Genomic DNA, 20666 nt, shown 5'->3' with positions numbered 1-20666 from the left:
TGATATAATATACAACCTACTGACTGAGGAGTCAGGTATGGAAACTTTGTGAAGTAAATGGCAACCTACTCTAGTATTCTTGCCTAGAGAATCCCATGGACAGAGGAGCCTGGCAGGCTACAGTCTATGGGGTCGCAAAGAGTCAGACACGACTGAGCAGCTGAGCACACACACTCACATGGAAACTTTGACTGACCGTTGCCAGGCTTCCAGTTTGTTCTAGAGTCATTTTAGCTCCTCCTACTGATTGGCCATGAATACCAGCCCCTCTCCCTATGACTCAGGCAGGGGCTCCATGTCCTCTTTTCAGCCAGGGAAAAGTCCAGTGTCTGTGGGGCAGAGAGGGAGTGGGCAGAGTTATGCCAAGGAAAAAGAGAGAACTTGACTGTGGAAGACTTTTCAGGCTTGCCTGTGTGTGTGCTAAGCCGCTTCAGTTGTGTCCAACTCTTAGCGACCCTGTGGACAATAGCCTGCCAGGCTCCTCTGTCCATGGGATTATCCCGGCAAGAGTACTGGAGTGGGTTGCCATGCCCTCCTCCAGGGGATCTTCCCCACCCAGGGATGGAACCCACATCTCTTATGTCTCCTGCATTGACAGGTGAGTTCTTTATCACTGGCACCACCTGGGAAGCTTCTTGCAGGCTTAATTTGGTATAAAAAACAATTAGAAACAATTGCAGACTTTTTCAAAGGGAAACAAGAAGAAAACAATATACTCTGTTGAGTCATTACACATTTATCAAGCAGCCTCAATGTACAAGAACTTTGGAGACCCTGGGGAACCAACAATGCCCAAAGGCCAGCTTATGCATGGGGGAGCCAGCCAGTGGGAGTGGGGAGGCAGGCTTGTTCAGTGATCTCTCTAAGAGCCATGGCTATTCTCCTGACCTTGGTAGGAAAATTGGCCTCATCGTGTTTGTGACATCATCGGAGTGGCAGAGCAGAGGTGGAACTGAAGCCTGTAGGCACTGGGGGTTAGATTCCTATTCGGCAGTGGGGCTCAGGGTAAGCTAGCTGGGGTTGGAGGGAGTGCAGCTGACATATCATAAAGTGGCACTTCTGTAACATTTCATGTCAGACTGGATGAAACATCAATCATTCACATCAAAGGCAAGGCAGTGCTGATGGAAACTAGGGCGTCAACCTCACCCCCATCCACTCCACTAAAGGCCCTCCCGCCCCCTGCCTCAGGCTCTCTGGTCAATACTTTTCCATGGACTTATCTTTAAGCTCATGGACAAAGGACACAGGAATAACAAATGGAATTTGACTTCTATTACATCAGAAAGTAAATCAACCTTGAACTGTTAGTTTTGGAATTTTCACAAAGAGATAATGCTGCCATCCCCTCTCCCTCCATAATCTTGTCTCCCTTGGTTTAAACTTCCCTGGGTAACCATTTACTATTCCTTCTTAAACACAACGCTTCCAAATTTCTTTAGGTTAAATGCTTACCGCTAGAGATACACTGTATAATAGCTATTTACAATGAGTGGACATTGTTTTCTAACAGCAATCAAATGCCATGGGGACGTTGAGAGCACCACTGTCTTCTGCAGGGCACACTGCCTGCCCCTGGACTCTGCTGCCTGCCCCCAGGCTCTGCTGGCCCTTGTCCTGGGCACCACTCCTGCTGCTGGGCCCTGGCTTCTCCTGCCCCAGAGGAGGCCCTGGAGCACCCAGGGCCACACTGAGTTCTGTACAGTCTGTGGGCGAAGGTCTCTTCGCTGTCCTGTGTTATAGGCTGTCAACAGGCAACAAAACATAAATGCTAGAATTTTCCTGAGGTCCTCTGGGGACAGCCCTCTTCAGTTCTTTCTCATAATAGAATTCAGATAATGAGTTCAAAGCAGTGCCAGGCCAGGAGACAAATCTGAGTGACACTGTTGTGTTGTTTGCTTTGATTGTGGAGGAGGCCTCCGTACCAGGCAGGCCTGTCGGCCCTGACTCTATCCAAGGAAGTGGGTGCTGCCCCAGAAGGTGCCCCACCCCTCCAGCAGATGGTGTCTTGGTGGTCTGTTCCACCAATCCCCAGACACACAGCAACATGGCCTAGAAGGGGGCTGAGGCTCTGGGACCACAAAAAACCAACTAGCTATCTCTATAACTCTGTCTCACTTAATTTAGAAATGGGAGCTCCAACTTTCAGAAGCCATGGTACGCTTACATAGGAACAGGAAAATCAAGGCATGTTGATCGAGTGACAAAGTTCAATATTTATGCAAATCAAATGGAAATAACACAAAATGTATGTTGGAGTGCCATTCATGATCCACTTTGTTCATTGAACTAAACTTTATTTCTTTTAAATTATTTATTTATTTATTTTAATTTCTTGGCCATGCTGTGGGGCATGTGAGATCTTAGGTCCTGTGGGATCTTAGTTCCCAGACCAGGGATTGAACCCATGCCCGTGCATTGGACGTGCAGAGCCTTAATCACTGGACCGCTAGGGAAGTTTGAAATAAAACTCTAAAGATAAATTTTAAGGTAGTAAGGTTGGGGATAGAGATTGTGAGATGTTTAGAAGAAAATATCTTTCATGTTATCTCTACTCTGAATGGCCGGAGTATGACCATAGCTAAATTTATAAGTACCAATGCTGGCAATGCTTTCTAGATCACTCCAGGAGTCCGTTTGGGGAAACCCACCACTATGGAGTGAAATGAGGGCCATGGCACTGTGGGGTAGTGGACAGAGGATAGGATGTGGACTCTTGTCAGAATTCCACCTTTACACCACGTGCCTGCTATGCAAACCCCGACACAGAACTTGAGTTCCAAAAACCGAGAGAGAGCAAGTTAGATGATGGGGATTCCTGACTGAATTTTTTCCTGGTCTGCATTTGATCTATTACTTGACCTAATGAAGTATTTTCCACTTTTATTTCAATAACCACACTTTTCAATGAAAATTTTCTACTTGATTCTTTGTCATATCTACCTCTCCCGCCTGCTGCCTTGCTTTGTGGTTTCTATGAATACCATGGCTAAATTTAATGCATGAGTTTGACAGGCATCTAGCAGAATGGATCTGGAGGAAAGGTCTAAGAGAAGTCTTGGGGAAAAGGCTACCCTGAGAAAGTCCAGCTGAGCACAGTGCTGCCCCGGGACAGCCCATGTGAGCAGCCCAGGAGTGGGGACTCTGAATTCACAGGGTTTCTTACCATTGCCTAAACACAGCCCATCCTCCTCCACCTCTTGACTTTGTCAGTGTGTTTCTCCCAACCAGACAGCCATACTCTGATTTCTACCTATCCAAACCCTGCCCATTTTCAGGGTCACATTCAAAATGCACCCCCATCTGTGATGTCTTCTTTCCTTTCTGCTGCCCACCGTCAGTGGGGAATGATTCTCCCCTCCTCCCATGAATGTCTGTAAGCTTGGTTCCTTTTATGATTAACAGAGCTGGCTATATGATTTCATGGCTCAATGCAAAATGAAAACACAGGGCTCCTTGTTCAAAAGTTATTAGGAATTTCAGTTCGGTGACAGCAGAGTGTAACAACAAGTGCAGAGCACTGCTAAATGCTGGCACTGTCTGGAAGTACCTGGACCACTATCTGGAACACAGTCAGCAGCCAGGTGACTACACTGGAACCCTCCGGGGGAAACTGAGAGGCCCACTGGGCAGACACAATTGTTTAAATGCTCCTTCGAATCCCCTCCCAGGGAATCTCCTGAGTTGCCCACCTACCTGAGCACTCCAGAACCTGCCTGCCTGGCTCCCCACCTCACAGGCACCTAGCTGAGGGCTCGCCTTCCCCAGCCCTGCCATTCACTGATCTATGCCTACCATCCCTTATCCCCGAGTCCTGCCTTATTGATGGCATTAGCACAAGGAACAGGGAAGAACCTATACGTAGCTTTCCACAATCCCACTATCCCCCTTTCTCCTGCTGCTCCTTCCTGTTGCTAAAAGTTACACACACGTGGCCCTCTCTTTGCCAGCTTGTTGGTGCAAAAAATGCAGTCACATTCTTACACATGTTCTAGTTCTTCTCTCTATGTGGCAGTGTAGATACTTACTTGATGCTAGGAATATTAAGTGTACTATCTCATGTAACGTTCTCTGCAATCCTCTGACGTACGCACTGCTATCCATATGCCTTTTCCTAGATGAGTAAACCAACTCAGATGGGTTAAGGAACTCGTCAAAAGTGATAAAGTTGAGGATCCCTCATTCTTAGCCATTGGCCTATATTGCATCTGAATAGGATGTTGTCATTGTTAGTCAGTGTTAACTGAAGGCAAAGACCATATCTTAGTCACATTGTATTCCCCTTACCCTGTGATATCTTTTTTTGCTTTCTATACTAGAGTGCTGTTGGCGTTATTCAGAGCTCCCATTTATTGATAGCTCAAAGTGTGCCATGCCCTAGGCTGAGTATTTGCAAGTGTTATCTCATTAAATTCTCAGAACATTTTTGCTAGCCAGGTTTTACTGCCCTAGTGAATGGATGAAGAGGGCTTCCCCACTGGCTCAGTAGTAAAGAATCTGCCTGAAATACAGGAGACCGCCTGCAATGCAGGGAACGTGACTTCAATCCTTGGGTCAGGAAGGTCCCCTGGAGAAGGGAATGGCTACCCACTTCAGTATTCTTGCCTGGAAAATTCCATGGACAGAGAAGTGTGGTGGGCTATAGTCCATGTGATTGCAAGAATCAGACACAGCAATTAAACCACTACCACTACCTAACAGATGAAGAAACTATGGCTTACCATGATTAAATCTCTAGTTAGATCAAACAGCTAGTAAAGGGCGGCTGCTGCTGCTGCTAAGTCACTTCAGTCGTGTCCGACTCTGTGCAGCCCCATAGATGGCAGCCCACCAGGCTCCCCCGTCCCTGGGATTCTCCAGGCAAGAACACTGGAGTGGGTTGCCATTTCCTTCTCCAACACATGAAAGTGAAAAGTGAAAGTGAAGTCGCTCAGTCGTGTCCGACCCTCAGCGGCCCCAAGGACTGCAGCCCTCCAGGCTCCTCTGTCCATGCGATTTTCCAGGCAAGAGTACTGGAGTGGGGTGTCACTGCCTTCTCCAGTAAAGGGCAGCACCTAACTCTAAATGCAGGGCTCCTGATCAAGCTAAGCTGCTCCTGAGCCCTTCCCCACAACCCATCTGCCCCTCTCCATCTTACTCGCCCTGCCTTCCTGCTAGCGTTCATCCTCCCACTGCCTTAGGATGTCTGTAAATGCCTGAAGCCCAACACTGCATCAAGAAATCGATTTAGTTAGTGTAGTTCCTGAAGGGAGAATCTGCATCTGTTAGTGAGGCTGCAAGTTAGGCCGGTGTTGACTCAGCGTGAAGAAAACTAGTAACTTCCTGGTTACTAGAGGGATTCGATAACAGATGGGTTGCCACAGTGGTGGAGAGAAGTCTGCATCCGGATGTCCTCAGGAAGACTCCAGACATTGGAAGGAGGCTCTGAGTTGAGTAGGAGACTGGCCAAGAGCCCCTCAGTGATCATGTATGGGGCTTAGTCTTACAGGGTTGGGCAGGAGGCAGGTGCTGAGCACATAAAATTGAAAATGACATGGACCCTGCTGTCCTCCGAGAACCTCCCAACTCAGGCTTGTGTTCCTCTGGATTTAATGCAGGCTGAGGGCTGGACCCACAGTCTGTACTCCTCTAGTTTGTGCTCAAGAACTAGCAGAGCGCTGCAGAGCTAGACTCAACAGTGAGCATCGAAGACAGGAACGTCGCCTTCCATCTGTGCATCCTTAGCACTGGGCACAGTGTAAGTGTCCGAGAAACAGTTTGAGTTAATGTGTGCCCAGAGAATAACTCAATACAAGTCAATAAATGGATCCCATCAAACTTCCAGTACTGACTCACTGTCAAAAAGGACCCATTCCAACCCCAGTCATCTACATGCTGGATAAAGAAGGGCCCAGATTTACTAAGGTGCAATGAGCTGGCTGATTTCAGTGGCCTCAGTATAACCATACGACCCAAGGCCCCAGCTCCTCTGAACACCTCCATGTGCAATGGCTGCAGATGGCACCCCAAGGTGCTCATTAGAAGACAATGGTTTCAACTCTCATCTTCCTTCTGGTCTGAAGACAGCCACTCACTTATTTGGAAGATATCAAATGTTGATGACAAACCAGCAGGAAGGATGGATGTAACTCTCTGCCTTGACTAGCATTCCCCTGGAAAACATTTAACCAGAAATAATGTAATCATTTACCTTTTATTTACCTCCTAAACTGGAGTTAGAGATAGTTTCAAAAACAACTGAAGTCAAGAGGTGAAAGTCTCTTCTGCAAAATCGATTTTTAGCTATTTTCCACTGACTGAAATGAAGTGGATAAACTAATTTTTTTCCTTCTTTTAATTGTTAACCACACAATACATTTTTCTATATCTTTTGCATTTCTTCAAATATGGCATACAGCCATGTTTCCTATTGCTAAGAATAATGATTTATTCACTTTTAGGCAATGTTTAGGAGCCAACCTCCTCAGTTTTTTGGGGGCCCTATATTCTTTTGGTTTGAGGTTAATAGAGAAAAGCAATTAGAGTATAGCCAGGGTCCACTACTGTGTGATATGGGCAGGTTTCTGAACATCTCCGAATCTCTGTTACTCTATAAAGGATGGAAGATGAGAACAGTACAACTCTCAGGCAGTTATGAAAAAGAAAAGCACAAAGCCTTTTACAAAATAAGGAATCAATATCATTTGCTCTGATGATGATGTTGTTTTCTGAGGGGACACTGTTACAGCTTCAGAAAGTCCAAATCTCCCCATTCTTTCTTTAATCCTAAATGATTCTCTTTCGTGAGACAGAACGTTGGAGCGGGTATCAAGGCCACACTAAGCAGTGTATGATAGTAAGTCTTCTTCTAAACAGAAGAGAATAGAAGGTTCCCCATAGCTTCCTATGTGATAATGAAAGCCAAAGACAAGTGTCACTGAGTTCTTGAGGCTGATTTCATACAGAATATCAATATCTAAATAGAAAAGAAAAACACTATACTTGAAAGACTTGATGAAATACAAACATTTTTTTCTATTCTGGGTTTAGATTCTGCCTCTTCCTCAGGGCCAGGACTGGGATCCACCAAAGTACAGGATGAAGGCACATAATTTAAGGAGGTGTGACCCTCAAAGCAAGCATTTCTTTCCATGGATTAGATTTTTGAGCCAGATCACGGTTATGAGCAGGATTGGGCAGGGGGAGGGTGGGGGGGGGGTGGTGCTTGCTGAGCCCTTTCTCCACCTAAAGAAGGAAGTAATCACCTGTGGTCACTGGGGTTTAATCTATTTTGCCAAACTGTGCTCAAGCCAGTGTCTCCCAACTTTGGTGCATCGGCCCTGAAAGCAAAAGTCTCTTCTAAATAACTTTCAGGGCAACTAGGGCTCCATTATCTTCACGAGAAACCTTGTGGGGGACTCCCCTGGTGGTCCTGAGGTTGAAGCTCCATACTTCCAGTGCCGAGGGGTACAGGTTAGATCCTTGATTAGGGAATTAAGCCCCACATCCCATGCAGATAAGTAAAAATAAATAAATAAATAAAAATAAAAATAAAAAAAGAAAAGAAGCCTGGTGGGTCCTTGGAGAAGGGCAATTTGCATTTTATTGATCAAGGGTTTTACACTGGAGATATAAACCCCAACCTGTCTCCCTAGGACATACAACACAATCATCTCATATAACTTACAGCTCTTGGCTGATCAGATGTTGCTGGACCAAGGGAGTCAAGGTAAGCTCCTTTAGTGCAGACTGTTTTCTCATCACTCTGCTTACAGGCACCTGACATCACAGATAGTAGGTTTTCAGTAAATACCCATAAGGATGAAGAAACACCTGGCTAATCAGAAATCACTACTGGGCTTCTTAGGACCTAGGCCCTTTAAGTACCAGAAAGGGCAGAGCCAAGAATCTGGCCCAACAATTTAAACACCAACCACTGCCACTTCCTCCCTGTGAAAACCAATGGTTCCACTGGCTTTTGCTGACGTGCACTTGTTCATGTCACTAGCTCTCAACTGAGCCCTCACTGCCTGACTTGATATTTCACCCCCTTCTAGCTCTATCTTTCCCTCCGAGATTCCTGTCTGCTGGCAGGGCCCAAACAGAACCAACCCCCAGCAACTCTGACTCTGCACTTGCCACCATCCTTATCTGACTCCCAGCTAACAACTCTCAAGGCTGAATTCTGCTTTGGAGAAATTTGAACGCATCGCCGCCCTAGTGGACAGCCCTACTCACAAACACAGAGCAGCTGGTGCCAACCCTAGCTGCCATCTTGGAATTCCGCCATCAGCCCGTGAACTCCACACACCAAGCACTGCTTAGCACCCTGCTGCCATCTCCTGGTGGTTGTTGGTCCTCTTCTGCTCCTTGGATCTTTGGGACTGCTCTTCCCAACCAGCTCTAACAAGTTCCTGATATCCTCATCGTGCTACTAGACATTGTTTTATTGCAGACCTGGGCCTCAAAGAAAAATGCAAAGAGAAGTCATTAAAGTAATGAGACGCATGACCAGAAAATGGAGTAAATGCTTATCTCCTCTTGACATGCTAGAGCTAAGTAGGTGAAACTTACCCAAGATCACTCAAGGATGGATATATGCATTTGTTGTGTGAAAATCTTTCAGAGTTTGAAAGTGATGTCGCCAGGCACGGTGAAATACTTAGAGCCTCCCTTGGGCATCCTTTGTCACAGTTTTCTTGGAAAACATATCAAAAGATCCTCTAGTGTCTCCTTCATTTTCAGTAAGTAAATGGTAATCTTTGGTTTTCCAACTGAAAAAAATTGAGACCTTTTTATTCAGCTTGACACCAAAGCTATTTTAGTTTATAAGCATTAGATATATAGAATAGTTGAGCTAAAACCAAAGATATCCATAAAATACACCAGTTAAATGGTAGGGATAGAAATTAACGTAGAAATTTCTGACAGGCAATTTGGCCACAGAAATTAAGATGTTCTAAAATCAATGATTCACTAATAAATCTCTATCTTGCATAAAAATAACTAGAAAGTCAAAGATTCCTGAATTAAAAGTTCATTAGGACTTTGTATATGAGAGTTCTCGATTGAAAACAAACTAAATACACTACAATAAGAGAATGGTAAAATAGATTATGATACAACAGAATCATAGGTAGTCATTATAAGCAGATTTAAAGTATTTAATAACCTGAAGAAATATTCAAGTTATAATGTTAAATGAAAAAAGAATACTAAGCTGTATATAAGTATGATTATATTACACTGAATTATATTAAAATAAGATGAAAATACACCAAAACATTAACACTGTTGATCTCTGGGTGATGAGACTGTGGGTGAATTTTGTTTCAGTGTTTATCTGTGTTAGGATGACAGCTGAGATATTAACTGCTCTTTACTACATGCTTTGTTTTTCTAGCATCAGCAAAACAGGACAATACCTGGGGCTTTAGAAATTGTCACCCATGAAAGATCCAAGAACAAAGATATCAAAAGAAATGTGCCAAGTATAAGATAGAAACGGTCAGACAGGATGATCAGAGAGAACTTTTTTTCTCTTCTTCTACCCTCAGGTTGGGATGGCAATAGAACCACCCCCAGAACAGTGTGGGAGTCCTGGAGAAGAGCCTCCAGAAGAGCCTGGAACCTCACTGCAGGGATAGGGAGGGGAGGGGACACACAGGTAGCACAGTGAGATACCACATGGCAAGGAGAAGCCCCCTGAGTAGCAGGGCTGCCCTAGGGCAGCGGGGGTGGGGGCCAGTGGGCTATGACAGCAAAGTCTAAACAGACAAGTTTGAGTCAGCCTCAGGAAGCCCCCACAGCCTGGGAGGGCAAGCAGACAAATTCTCCTAAGCTTAAAGAGGCGGGTGGCTCTGGGACTTGTGTGGTTGTTCAGTGGAGTCTATTCTTCCATTGCATGGGGCATGGATTCTATCCCTGATCTGGGAAGTTCCGCATGTTGCGAGGTGTGACCAAAAAAATAAAAAGAAGGGGGTAGCTCCCAGCTAAGAAAGGGCCTGTGGGCTAGAAAGGGTGCCACAGTTTTGATGATATGACCCCTGATCATAGGATGTGGGAGGACTGTCTTTCTACGGATTAGATGGAGGAAAGCAGGCCATTAGCTCAAGAGTGCATTTGTCTGAAGACCACATGAGACAGGCTACCTGGCAGAAGATGCCAAGGCAAAAGTAGATACCTCTTGACCTTGACAAAATCAGTATTTGCATAAATCTCCCCCTCTGCACTTCAGGCTTTCTTCTAACCTCATCAGAAGAAGCATAATGGCAAACCTAAATTGGACTGGGTTTCAATCCAAGTACCTGGAAAGCTGAGTTGCCTGGAAGTGAGTAGATTCCATTTTCATGAAAGAAAGCTCAGAGTCAGAAACCCAATTGTGTTATGGAAAATAAAATTATATTGTAGACATTTGAGCTTATGCCATGTGAAACATGTACTCACTGCATATATTTTTTGTGATTTTCAAATTTTTAGTAATGACCATATTTTGCATTTTAAAAGAAAAGCAGAGCATCTGCAAAAAGTTTCTCATGAGTCAAGGCCCTGGAGGCAATGGGGCACAAGGCTGATGGAAAGTCCCCCAGTTCTGAGGCTTATCCTGATGGATGACCAGAGAACCTGGGGTCTTGACCACACCTTCTGAGCCTCTGGAATTAAGGGTCTGTGTGTGAACAGCTGGGAGCAAATGTGAAAACCGTGCTTACACTGCCTACTACCTTCTCTACCCATCACAGGCTCCCCCCGCTGCTTATCTCCCTCCTTACAGGAAGTCAATATTATTAAGCTTCTCAACAGAACACACCCCCCCCACACTTTTAAACCAAGTTTTGTTCTCTGAAGCAATAGCAAACAACAGAGCAAGTCCACCCCCACGTAATGATAACCTCTAAATATTTGGAAAACGTGTTGGTTTCCACGTTTCGGGCTTCTTTGTTCCAGGCTAAACCAAACTAAACCTCGGATGATATTTTCCAAGGCTCTCGCTATCCTGACCACCTCTCCTTGGAGGTCACACCTGAGATCATCATGGGCCACAACTGAGAGGCAGTGTCTGAGCCAATATTGTGACCTCGTGCTCTGGCCACCAAGATTCACTCTAGTTCTGCTAATGCTCCAAAGGGCCCTAAGGAGGCATCTGTGTTCTTAATGTCCTCATAGTGTCTCAGCCTGCAGTGCAGAATTCAAAGCCAGAGGTCTGCCAAGTGAATGGCTATTGGACCAAGGCTCCTCTCTGCTGCACTCGTCTACTGGCTGAGGGCACAGGCCACAGGAGCACGGGGTCACTGGTGGCACTTGGTCACTGGTGCCAATCACACTCAGCCACCCAGGGAACCCAGGTCAGGGTGCATCTTTGCAGTGTGTTGGCAGTCTGGTCTGGAGAAAAGGGGAAGTAGCAGTGGGGAAGCTCTGCAGGCCATAGCCCTCTGGGCTCTGCTTCAGGGAGGAAGGGCTCTCTCGCCATTCCCCACTCCAGGCAGAAATCTCTCCCTTCCTTTCTTCTTTTCTCTAAGGATCTTATCCAAGCTCTTATCCAAGATCCCTTAACTCTCCCTCTTCACTCCAAATCATTGGTACCTTTGCTACATCTGTGGGCCTTGTTCTCCCTCCAGAAGAAGGTAATTGTCCCTGACATGCGAAGATTTTAGTAAATTGCTGAGCATTCCTACTTTCCCAACATGGACCCCATGTTGCCCTCAGCTCCCAATGGAGGGCACTCTCTCTGCTGCCAGAATCACAGTGCTCCAGGGCCGACTATGCCAGCCCCTCGTCACCTTGGTGCTCACCTTGTCCTCTCAGCTGCCTCCCCTCTTTGCTGCTGTTACCATGTTCCAGGCCAACTCTGGAGCATCTCCCCAGCCCACCCCCCAACCTGCCCACACTGGCCCCTAAGCAGCATTGACTTTGGCAGATTTCTTGGGGGCCAGCGATGTCATAACCTGTTTGCTTTTCCAGGACTGATGTTTGCAGGGGGCTTTTTTTTTGGAACCAGAACAGAAATCATCCCATATCCTTACGCAATCCTTCCGCAGGCTCCAACATATAAATAAAGCCTTTCGACACTCCACCAGGCAGAGCACCTGGGTTGGTCCGGAAGCCTCCAGCTGCCTGCCTGCTGACACACCGGGGCCTCTCTGAAGCCACCATGAAATCCTTCCTTCTGCTCTTTTGCCTGGCTCAGCTCTGTAGCTGCCGCTCGATCCCGCTTGACCCGATTCCAGGTTATAAGGAACCGGCCTGTGATGACCCAGACACAGAGCAAGCAGCCTTGGCGGCTGTGGACTACATCAACAAGCACCTTCCTCGGGGCTACAAACACACCTTGAACCAGATTGACAGTGTGAAGGTGTGGCCGAGGGTAAGTGAACCTGCCCTGCCAGGTGGGGCAGGCTGGCGTGGGAGGCTCAGCTGGGTGTCTCTGAGAGCCTGCCTCCCAGAACAAAGGAAACTGCATAGCAAAAATGCCCTGATTCCTCCAAGGAGGGAGGGAGAGGGCAGGCTGAAGGAAGAGAGGAGACATTCTGTACTGTGGTCAGGGTCTCCAGGAGGGTGCTGGATGGGAGCAGGAAGTGTGAGGAGAGGACGAGGCTTCAAGTGGTATTTTGAAGGTCACAAGTAGAAAGTGTGACCTTCTAGAAAAACTAGCACCAGAGAAAGGATTCTGGCTGCCAAACTACTACTGGCCGGAAAACATTTCTTTTTCTTTGTTTCTGTGTCTCTGCATAAAGACTGAGTGTGAATGAAGTGCGCATTTTTAAAGTGCCTACTATGTGCCAGGCCCTTTCATATAGTTCATCTCTGTAATCCCTTCCCCGCTGCGTCCCCAGTTCTGTGGGGGTACTGTCCTTGTCTTACATAAGAGATAGATAACCAAGGCTCTGACATATTTAGGGCATTTTTTTTTTTTTTACCCAAGGTCATAAAATAGTAAGCATCAGGCAAGGATTCTATTTCAGTACTGTATTCCTTCCTCTACACAAGCTGCTTTCCCAAGAAAGGTACCCACATCCCAGTGAGAAATCTTGGCATGAAAGGATTCACCTCCTCATATGCTGGAGGAGAAAGCAATGCAGTCTGAAGCTGGTGACAATGATGAAACTGGGAAATGTGCCTTGGAGGTCAGCTGAGTGATTTGGAGAGGTGGGGAAAAGGCATTTGAAATTAGATTTTACAGCTGATGAAGGATAATTCTTTCAGCCTATGCTAATTACAAGTCTTCCAGAACAAGAACCAGTGTCAGGCGCTATGGGACGTGCTAAGTTGAATCATATGAAATAGCCAGCTTTGTATATTAAAAGCAGTCAGATATTGGCATTTTAATGATTCAACCTAACACAAAGATGAGAAAGACATAATTAGTGCCACAGAAGAGTCACAATCTAGGAAGGAAAATAAGGCAAACCTTAGGACGTCTGGACTGACTCACAGACCTCTGATCTTACAATGGGACAAAATAATTGAAATAAGGATTGTCCCGGATGGAGTTTAGGAGTTCTGCAATAGTGAAGTACAGTGGTGGTTCAGAGGAAGCAATGATCAGTTCAGGGGAAATAACACACAACCTGCATATTTGAAGGAAAGAAAGAACAACGTTGCAATTTTCACTTACAGCAGGGTTTGAGAACCGCAGGAGTGCCCGGCTCCTATTCACTAGCTCTGAGTGTTTTCAGGAAGTTAATTTGGGCACATCTGCACAATATAAAATAGGAAAGGAGATTCTGAGGTTTCAGGTACTAGTGAATCAGGCACCACAGAAATGAGAGGCAAGCAGAATTGGGCTGAAAGAAAAAAATAGGTATATGCGTACCTTCTGGACTTTCTGGTCTTTGAAGAAAGGATGCAGAAACAGGTGAACTGGCAGGGAAAACTCCAAGGAATCATCCAAGCCTTACCCACTACTCCTTTCCTCTGTGCAAGTGAAGGACAGACACACTGCTTCCTCCAGCAGAGGAAGGATCACGCTTCCCCCTTACTACCAGCAGGGGACAGTAGGGAACCCCAGCTTTGCATCCAGGCATCTACAAGACAAAAAGCCACAGAGGACAGCTTTTCCTTTAGGAAGGAAAAGAAAATGGGGAAGGAAGGAAAGTAGGTGTTGAGAAGGAAGGAAGGAAGGAAGAAGTAGAGGGAGGGATGGAGAAGATAAAGGAGAGACAGTAAATTATTATCCTACACCACCTTACTTTGCTGCTGGACTGAGAAAAATCCCAAACTGACTTTTTCAAAGTACCACTGGAAGGGTAAGCACCGACAGTCATTTTTGCCTTCCAATTACATCTGAGACCGATGACTGTGGTTCCATCAACCTGTCCAAGCCCATGCCCACTTCTTTCTTACCCTTCCAACAATGGGTGTGTTGGCACCCAGTGGGGGCTCACCCGTGGACCCGCTTAGCAGGCTCAGGCTCACCTCTTCATCCTCTGTCTCCACAGCGGCCCACGGGAGAGGTATATGACATTGAGATAGATACCCTGGAAACCACCTGCCACGTACTGGACCCCACGCCCCTGGTGAACTGCAGCGTGAGGCAGCAGACGGAGCACGTGAGTGGCCCTCTCCCGGCAAATGCAGGGGTGGGGCGGGGTGGTGCCCCAACTAAAACTGCCAGTCAATGGCGCCCTCCCTAGCGCCGATTTTTAACAATTCCCCTTTTTGTTGCACCCTGCCCCCCCCCCCACGCCTCCCCCGCAACCTCTATAAAACCAGACACTGTCCTATTTCAATATCACCAAGTGAAGGAGATTTTGTGAGGCTCACCTTTGACATCCACGCCTGAGGGACCACGCCCTCTTCCCCCCTCCTCCCATCTTCCACCTTGAGAAGTGAAGGTCAACCCTCTGGGGCCCTCACTGTGGGTTTATTTCTCCAGGCGGTGGAAGGAGACTGCGATATCCACGTGCTGAAACAAGATGGCCAGTTTTCCGTGCTGTTTACAAAATGTGATTCCAGTCCAGGTAGAGTTGACTATTCTTATTACTGTTACCCGGTAGAGAGAGTGAGGAAGGGACCTGAATTGGTTTTAACAGAAGCAGATCTAGCCACTTTATTGGTGATGAAAAGGGGAAGCCAAATTTCCTGAGTTTGGGGGTTTTAAAACTGTTTTTTAAGGAATTGTTCAGCTCAGAGGTTGAAAATCGCCCCTTGGTGAGAGGAGCTGCTGCAAAAATGCCAGCACGCCAGGGGCCACCCGAGGGTTTAAGTAAGATGCAGAGAATCAGCCTGTAACTGTTTGGAGCCTGTCTTCAGTTCAGTTCAGTCGCTCAGTCGTGTCCGACTCTTTGCGACCCCATGAATCGCAGCACGCCAGGCCTCCCTGTCCATCACCCGGAGTTCACTCAGACTCACGTCCATCGAGTCCATGATGCCATCCAGCCATCTCATCCTCGGTCGTCCCCTTCTCCTCCTGCCCCCCTTCTCAAATAAGCAGAGCGGCGACAAATGCCGCTGAGAATTCCAGGCCCGAACCGGGTTACTTCTGTGCGCAGATTCCGCCGAGGACGTGCGCAAGTTGTGCCCAGACTGCCCCCTGCTGGCCCCGCTCAACAACAGCCAGGTGGTGCACGCCGCAGAGGTCGCGCTGGCTACCTTCAATGCCCAGAATAACGGCTCCTACTTTCAGCTGGTGGAAATTTCTCGGGCTCAATTTGTGGTAAGACTGAGACCCTGCTGACAGGTCGGGCAGGTTGGTGGCACTTTGCGGTGTGAACGTGGTGAAGCAAGTGTGAAGGAGGGAGCAGGGGCAAGGCAGCCACAGGAAGTCAAGGAGGGTGGTGGGAGAAAAGGGAAAGAAAGGGTCCTAAGTGTCCTGGACCCAGAGCACCCTCACCGCACCCCCCACCTAAGCCACTTCAACATAAAATAGTCAGAGTCTGCGTGTCTGTTCAGGCTGTGTTCCTCGGGTTTAGTTAACACCAGAGTGGGAGTTCCCATTTTATCCAGAAGCACACACTGTAAATTCATGGGTCTCCACATCACCATCACCTATCACCACTGAACACCTGCTCTTGTAAGTGTCAACTCTTGTAATTGATACTTACAAAGGCATGGGCATACTTATATATAATGGCAGAATCTTAAAATGCCGTGGAATCACTGAAAAACAACAACAACTAATTGTCCTGTGGTTAGGTTAGCACATTTGAACACAATATAATTCTAATATTAAAAAAAAACGACAACAACTGGTATTCTGGATGCCAGCCATGGCATACTTGGAAATACACTGTAGGTAGTAATTCTATTAACCAGGATATATGTGATTCTAGAACCTCTACCCCAGACTATAACAAATAAGAGATATTTTATTATTTTAAGTGTCCTTATGCTCCAAGAACAATGAGATAGAAAAGCATAAATATCTTCTGCACTTCCAGTTATCTTTTTCATTTGATCCTGCTATCTAAAATATGTGGGAGAGAAATTAATTACTTTCCCATCCCATCTTGGAATAACCTGAACCTTGGGTCTCAAAGTGCAACCTCAATACGGAAATTGGCAGGAGGCAGGGTTTCTACCCAGATCAGTCAGCCCTCTGGGTTCCTGCGTTCTGCCTGAAAACTCGCCTCTGCTCTGGAAGGATGGGCAGTGAATACCTGCACCTACTTCAGGGAACACCCAAACCCCAGCTTCTGTGTGCAAGCCCTTAAAACCCAATGTCCCCATGTGAGCCCTGTGTAAGCCACCAGGGGCATGTTTCCTGGCCACACAGTGCGGTCTACGTGAATGGTGCTCCCTGGACTACGTAGTACCATGGCCCTCACTACTTCCCTCTGGGCTCTCCTTCCCTGCCTTTCTCATGCTGTCATGTTGCTTCACGAAAATTTATATATCTTCATCAGCCTCTTCCAGGTTCTGTCTCTGTGGAGTTTGCAGTGGCTGCTACTGACTGTATTGCTAAAGAGGTCGTAGATCCAACCAAGTGCAACCTACTGGCAGAAAAGGTGAGCGGGCCAGGCAAAGCTGGTCATGGAACAGAACATTCTTAGAGCAAGTTTATATCTTGGGGCTGTGGAAAGAGATAATGCAAAATACTCATGCCCTGTGAGGCTGGGTCATGCCAGGTCATCCCTTGGGGTGTCATCTCCCCTGCTTAAGAGCTATCTCCAGATCTTCTCATCTGCTGGAGGCCCCTGGAGTTAGAGAGGCTATTTCCTAACTAATATGAGTCATATCAGGCTGCTGGCAGTATAAAATGTAGATTTTCTAGATATACCTCAGGTATGCAACCTAAGTCCTTAAGCCAGTGTCTACTTCTAGGAATTTAGCCTAAAGAGGCCAATGTGTTTGACAAAATATATCTATAAAGATGATTTATGACATATTCAAAATGACCCCAAACATCTGAATGTCCAACAGGAGGGAATTGTTGAATAAAATATGACGTTAGTAAATAGAAAATTATAGTCACAGAAATTATGCTTTCAAAGAATAATGAATGATATAAGAGAATGCTATCATTCTAGCATGTGAAAAACACAGTCTCCAAAATGGTATAGTCACAATCATGTCAACTTTCAAATGATATCTAATAGTATTTAAAAATAAAGAAATACATAGATGTTAACAGAAGTTCTTCTGGGTCACCACAATTTCTGAGATTATGGGTGAGCTCTCTCACTCCCAAAACATTTCTGTATTTTCTACATGCTATATAAAATATAAGCAGAAAGCCTAAACTTTAGGGAAAACGTTTTTTAAAAACAAAACAAAAAGACAGGAATTAAGAATTTCAGCGGTTCACCCTGGATGTATTGAGTGCAAGTGGAACTGGGGGAGAAGTCCACTTTTTGGACCTGCTGAAATAACTCCTCTCTTTCTGTGGGCAGCAATATGGCTTCTGTAAAGGCTCTGTCATTCAGAAAGCTCTTGGTGGGGAAGACGTCACAGTGACTTGCACACTGTTCCAAACGCAGGTAAGGGCCCCACAGATGTACTCGCCCTGCTTTTCAGAGTCCAATGACCCCTTTGGATTTCTGCCATGCAATAGTAATTAGGGCATTAGCTGCCTGTTCTTCTGAGCCCCACAACACAGATAGTGCCAGGAATGTGAAATCATCAGTAAATGAAAGGTTTCAGTCATGCCCTCCCCTTCCAGGGACTGGTAGCGTATAGGGCAGAACCACCCCCAGGTGCAGTTGGCAACGTCATGTTTCTAGTTGCCATCCCCGGGGAGTGAGGGTGTGTGGGAGTGGTTTTCTGAGTTGCAGAGACTAGGTGGGTAGATCTGCCTGCTAGCTCCTGTAACTGCAGGTGTAGATGAAAAAGAGGTGAAAGTTAGCCGTAAGGTGGGGTTCTTTTGCTCGTGAAACGTGAGTGTAAGTCTACCAACCCCAAAACAGCTGGTGAGAAAGGGAATGGCGCAAGCCAGTTACCCCACCCCTGGAACCCTGATGACTATTCTTTGTACCTAGGTAGTTCTTCTTTGCCAGATTCCTTACAAATAAAAATTATTACCGTGAGAGTATTGGGTGGGAATTTCCCCTGGAAGGAGGAGAAAGGCAGCTGACCCAAAGAAACGCTCCTCTTTCCTCCAGCCTGTGATTCCGCAGCCCCAGCCCGAAGGCGCCGAAGCTGGGGCCCCAAGCGCTGTGCCGGACGCAGCTGTGCCTGACGCAGCTGTGCCTGCGCCTTCTGCAGCCGGCCTGCCTGTGGGCTCCGTGGTGGCGGGGCCAAGCGTGGTAGCAGTTCCCCTGCCGCTGCACCGGGCACACTACGACTTGCGCCACACCTTCTCCGGTGTGGCCTCAGTGGAGTCGGCCTCGGGAGAAGCGTTCCACGTGGGGAAAACACCCATCGTGGGGCAGCCTAGCGTTCCTGGAGGTCCAGTCCACCTTTGCCCAGGGAGAATCAGATACTTCAAGATCTAGAAGATGGTCGGAGATGAGACAGTTTGGCACAGAGAATACAGCTATCATTTTGTCCAAGTATGGGTAGGGGTTTTGTCTGTTCTGGCAGCAAGTGCTGCCTGTGGTCTAGATTAATGTCAGGTCTTGAGTCCCAACTTCTCATCCTTCCAAGGACAGGAGCAGAGGAGGTGCTAGTGATGTTTGATGGAACATAAAGTCAGCAGCTTGATTCTCACTGCTTTGATGTAAGCCACCACCACTGTGTTCTCTACCTCCTCTTGACCTCACAAAAATAACTGGAACTGTGACTCTGAAAGGTGCTCTTGCCAAGTTTATATCTGCTTGTCATTAAAAATGCCCTAATAAAGAAGGTTCTAAGCTGAAATGTCATCATGATTGTTGCCTGCTTTGTCCAATCTCAGCCTTGACGTGGTCTTTCCAGCAACCATACCACAAGTGTCCCTAATCAAAACCAAAGTGAAAATAGGAATAAAATAGAACAAAACCTCCTATATACATGGGAAAAAGTGAGACCAGGATCTGCTCACAACCTATATGATCTGATAATTTCCTTCTAAGAAAATAACTCATTTCATAATGGTCAGAAAATATTAATAAATTAGGACCAAGTGCTGAAACTTTGTACAGACAAACCAACCATTGGTTTTCACCAATTCCCAGGTAAGGAAAAGTCAGTAATTAACACAAGAACCTCACTTTAATTATACCTGTTGATTGTACTATATGTGTATATAGTAAGAAAGAAACGAAGTTGTTCAGTCGTGTCTGACTGTTTGCGACCCCATGGACTGTAGCCTACTAGGCTCCTCTGTCCATGGGATTCTCCAGGCAAGAATACTGGAGGGGTTGCCATTTCCTTCTCCAGGGGATCTTCGCAACCCAGGGATCGAACCCAGGTCTCCCACATTGCAGTGAGACACTTTACCCTCTGAGCCACCAGGGAAGTATATATATAGTTCAGTTCAGTTCAGTCGCTCAGTCGTGTCCGACTCTTTGCGACCCCATGAATCCCAGTACGTCAGGCCTCCCTGTCCATCACCAACTCCCAGAGTTATATACTAAAATGGATTCTAGCCAATCCATTTTAAGACCTCAAGTTTAAGCTCTGGTTTATAGTATGAATAGAAGAGGGGTACCTCCAGTGGTAAATCCAGTGGACATTTGTAGATGCTATCCAAGTGCTCAGAGAGCATAAAGAAATAAATAGTTCCCATTATAGAGTGGTGCCTAGACAATTTCAATGCTTATCCACTAGCATTAGGTTGTTCTGAGCAACCTAAGTGATGGGCCCTTTCTTATGAAATTTTAGAGGACTGGGACTAATAACTGATTGAGGGGTTTCACTTGACCCAAGAAGACTGAATCAGGCATTGACACTCACCTTATCACTCTTGCCTGGTGGTTTTGCCAACACTCCAGTAACCAGAAAGAATGGCCAGGAAGGTAGGAAAACCATTAGGTGCCTCAGAAGCCAGGGGAGATGGGGCGGGCATGACCAGCTGAGCTAAAGGCTGTAGCAAGAGCAATAAACGTGAGGACCAAGAAAAGGCCATGGGTTAGTACACTGACTCGGAGGTGACGGTGACCACTGGCTTATAGAATTTCAAGAAGGGTGAGTATGAAAGCCTGGTGTCAGGGTGGAAGATGCCTGGTGGAAGATGATGAGAAAATGAGAGGAGTGTGTAATATCTTTCAAGCAGTTTGATGGTGAAGGGTGGGAGAGAGAGTATATAATCTTAAAGGATTGATTTTGCACAGACACAGTGGAGAGCAGCAGCTTGCAGCGAGACCTTCGTTCCCTGACCAGGGATGAAAACT

At 46.5% G+C, this 20666-nt stretch overlaps 1 protein-coding gene and 1 long non-coding RNA gene across 4 annotated transcripts; one reads left to right on the top strand and one right to left on the bottom strand.

Moving 5' to 3' along the window:
• Positions 1–715: 715 nt before the first annotated feature.
• On the bottom strand, positions 716–14503 carry LOC105602783 (uncharacterized). Of its 3 annotated transcripts, XR_006056413.2 has the most exons (6): positions 14392–14503; positions 13790–14000; positions 8554–8753; positions 8218–8442; positions 7667–7758; positions 716–6152 (listed from the first exon to the last, which is right to left on the bottom strand). It is a non-coding gene; the product is annotated as an uncharacterized LOC105602783 (long non-coding RNA). The 3 variants fall into 3 exon arrangements; XR_009601616.1 differs by lacking the exon at positions 716–6152 and having other exon boundaries at positions 7557–7758; positions 13592–14000; XR_003585811.3 differs by lacking the exon at positions 716–6152 and having other exon boundaries at positions 7557–7758.
• AHSG (alpha 2-HS glycoprotein) lies at positions 12073–19216 on the top strand. Its single transcript, NM_001009802.1, is given in 7 exon segments — positions 12073–12340; positions 14415–14525; positions 14852–14936; positions 15468–15631; positions 16821–16922; positions 17808–17894; positions 18516–19216. Coding segments are annotated over 7 exon segments (1095 nt in total). The 5' UTR covers positions 12073–12127; the 3' UTR covers positions 18849–19216.
• The last annotated feature ends 1450 nt before the right edge of the window (positions 19217–20666 follow it).

This window comes from Ovis aries, chromosome 1 (assembly GCF_016772045.2).
Source record: "Ovis aries strain OAR_USU_Benz2616 breed Rambouillet chromosome 1, ARS-UI_Ramb_v3.0, whole genome shotgun sequence".
Lineage (NCBI taxonomy): Eukaryota > Metazoa > Chordata > Mammalia > Artiodactyla > Bovidae > Ovis > Ovis aries.
Note: the sequence above shows the minus strand (reverse complement) of the source record. Positions and strands in the feature narration are given on the sequence as shown.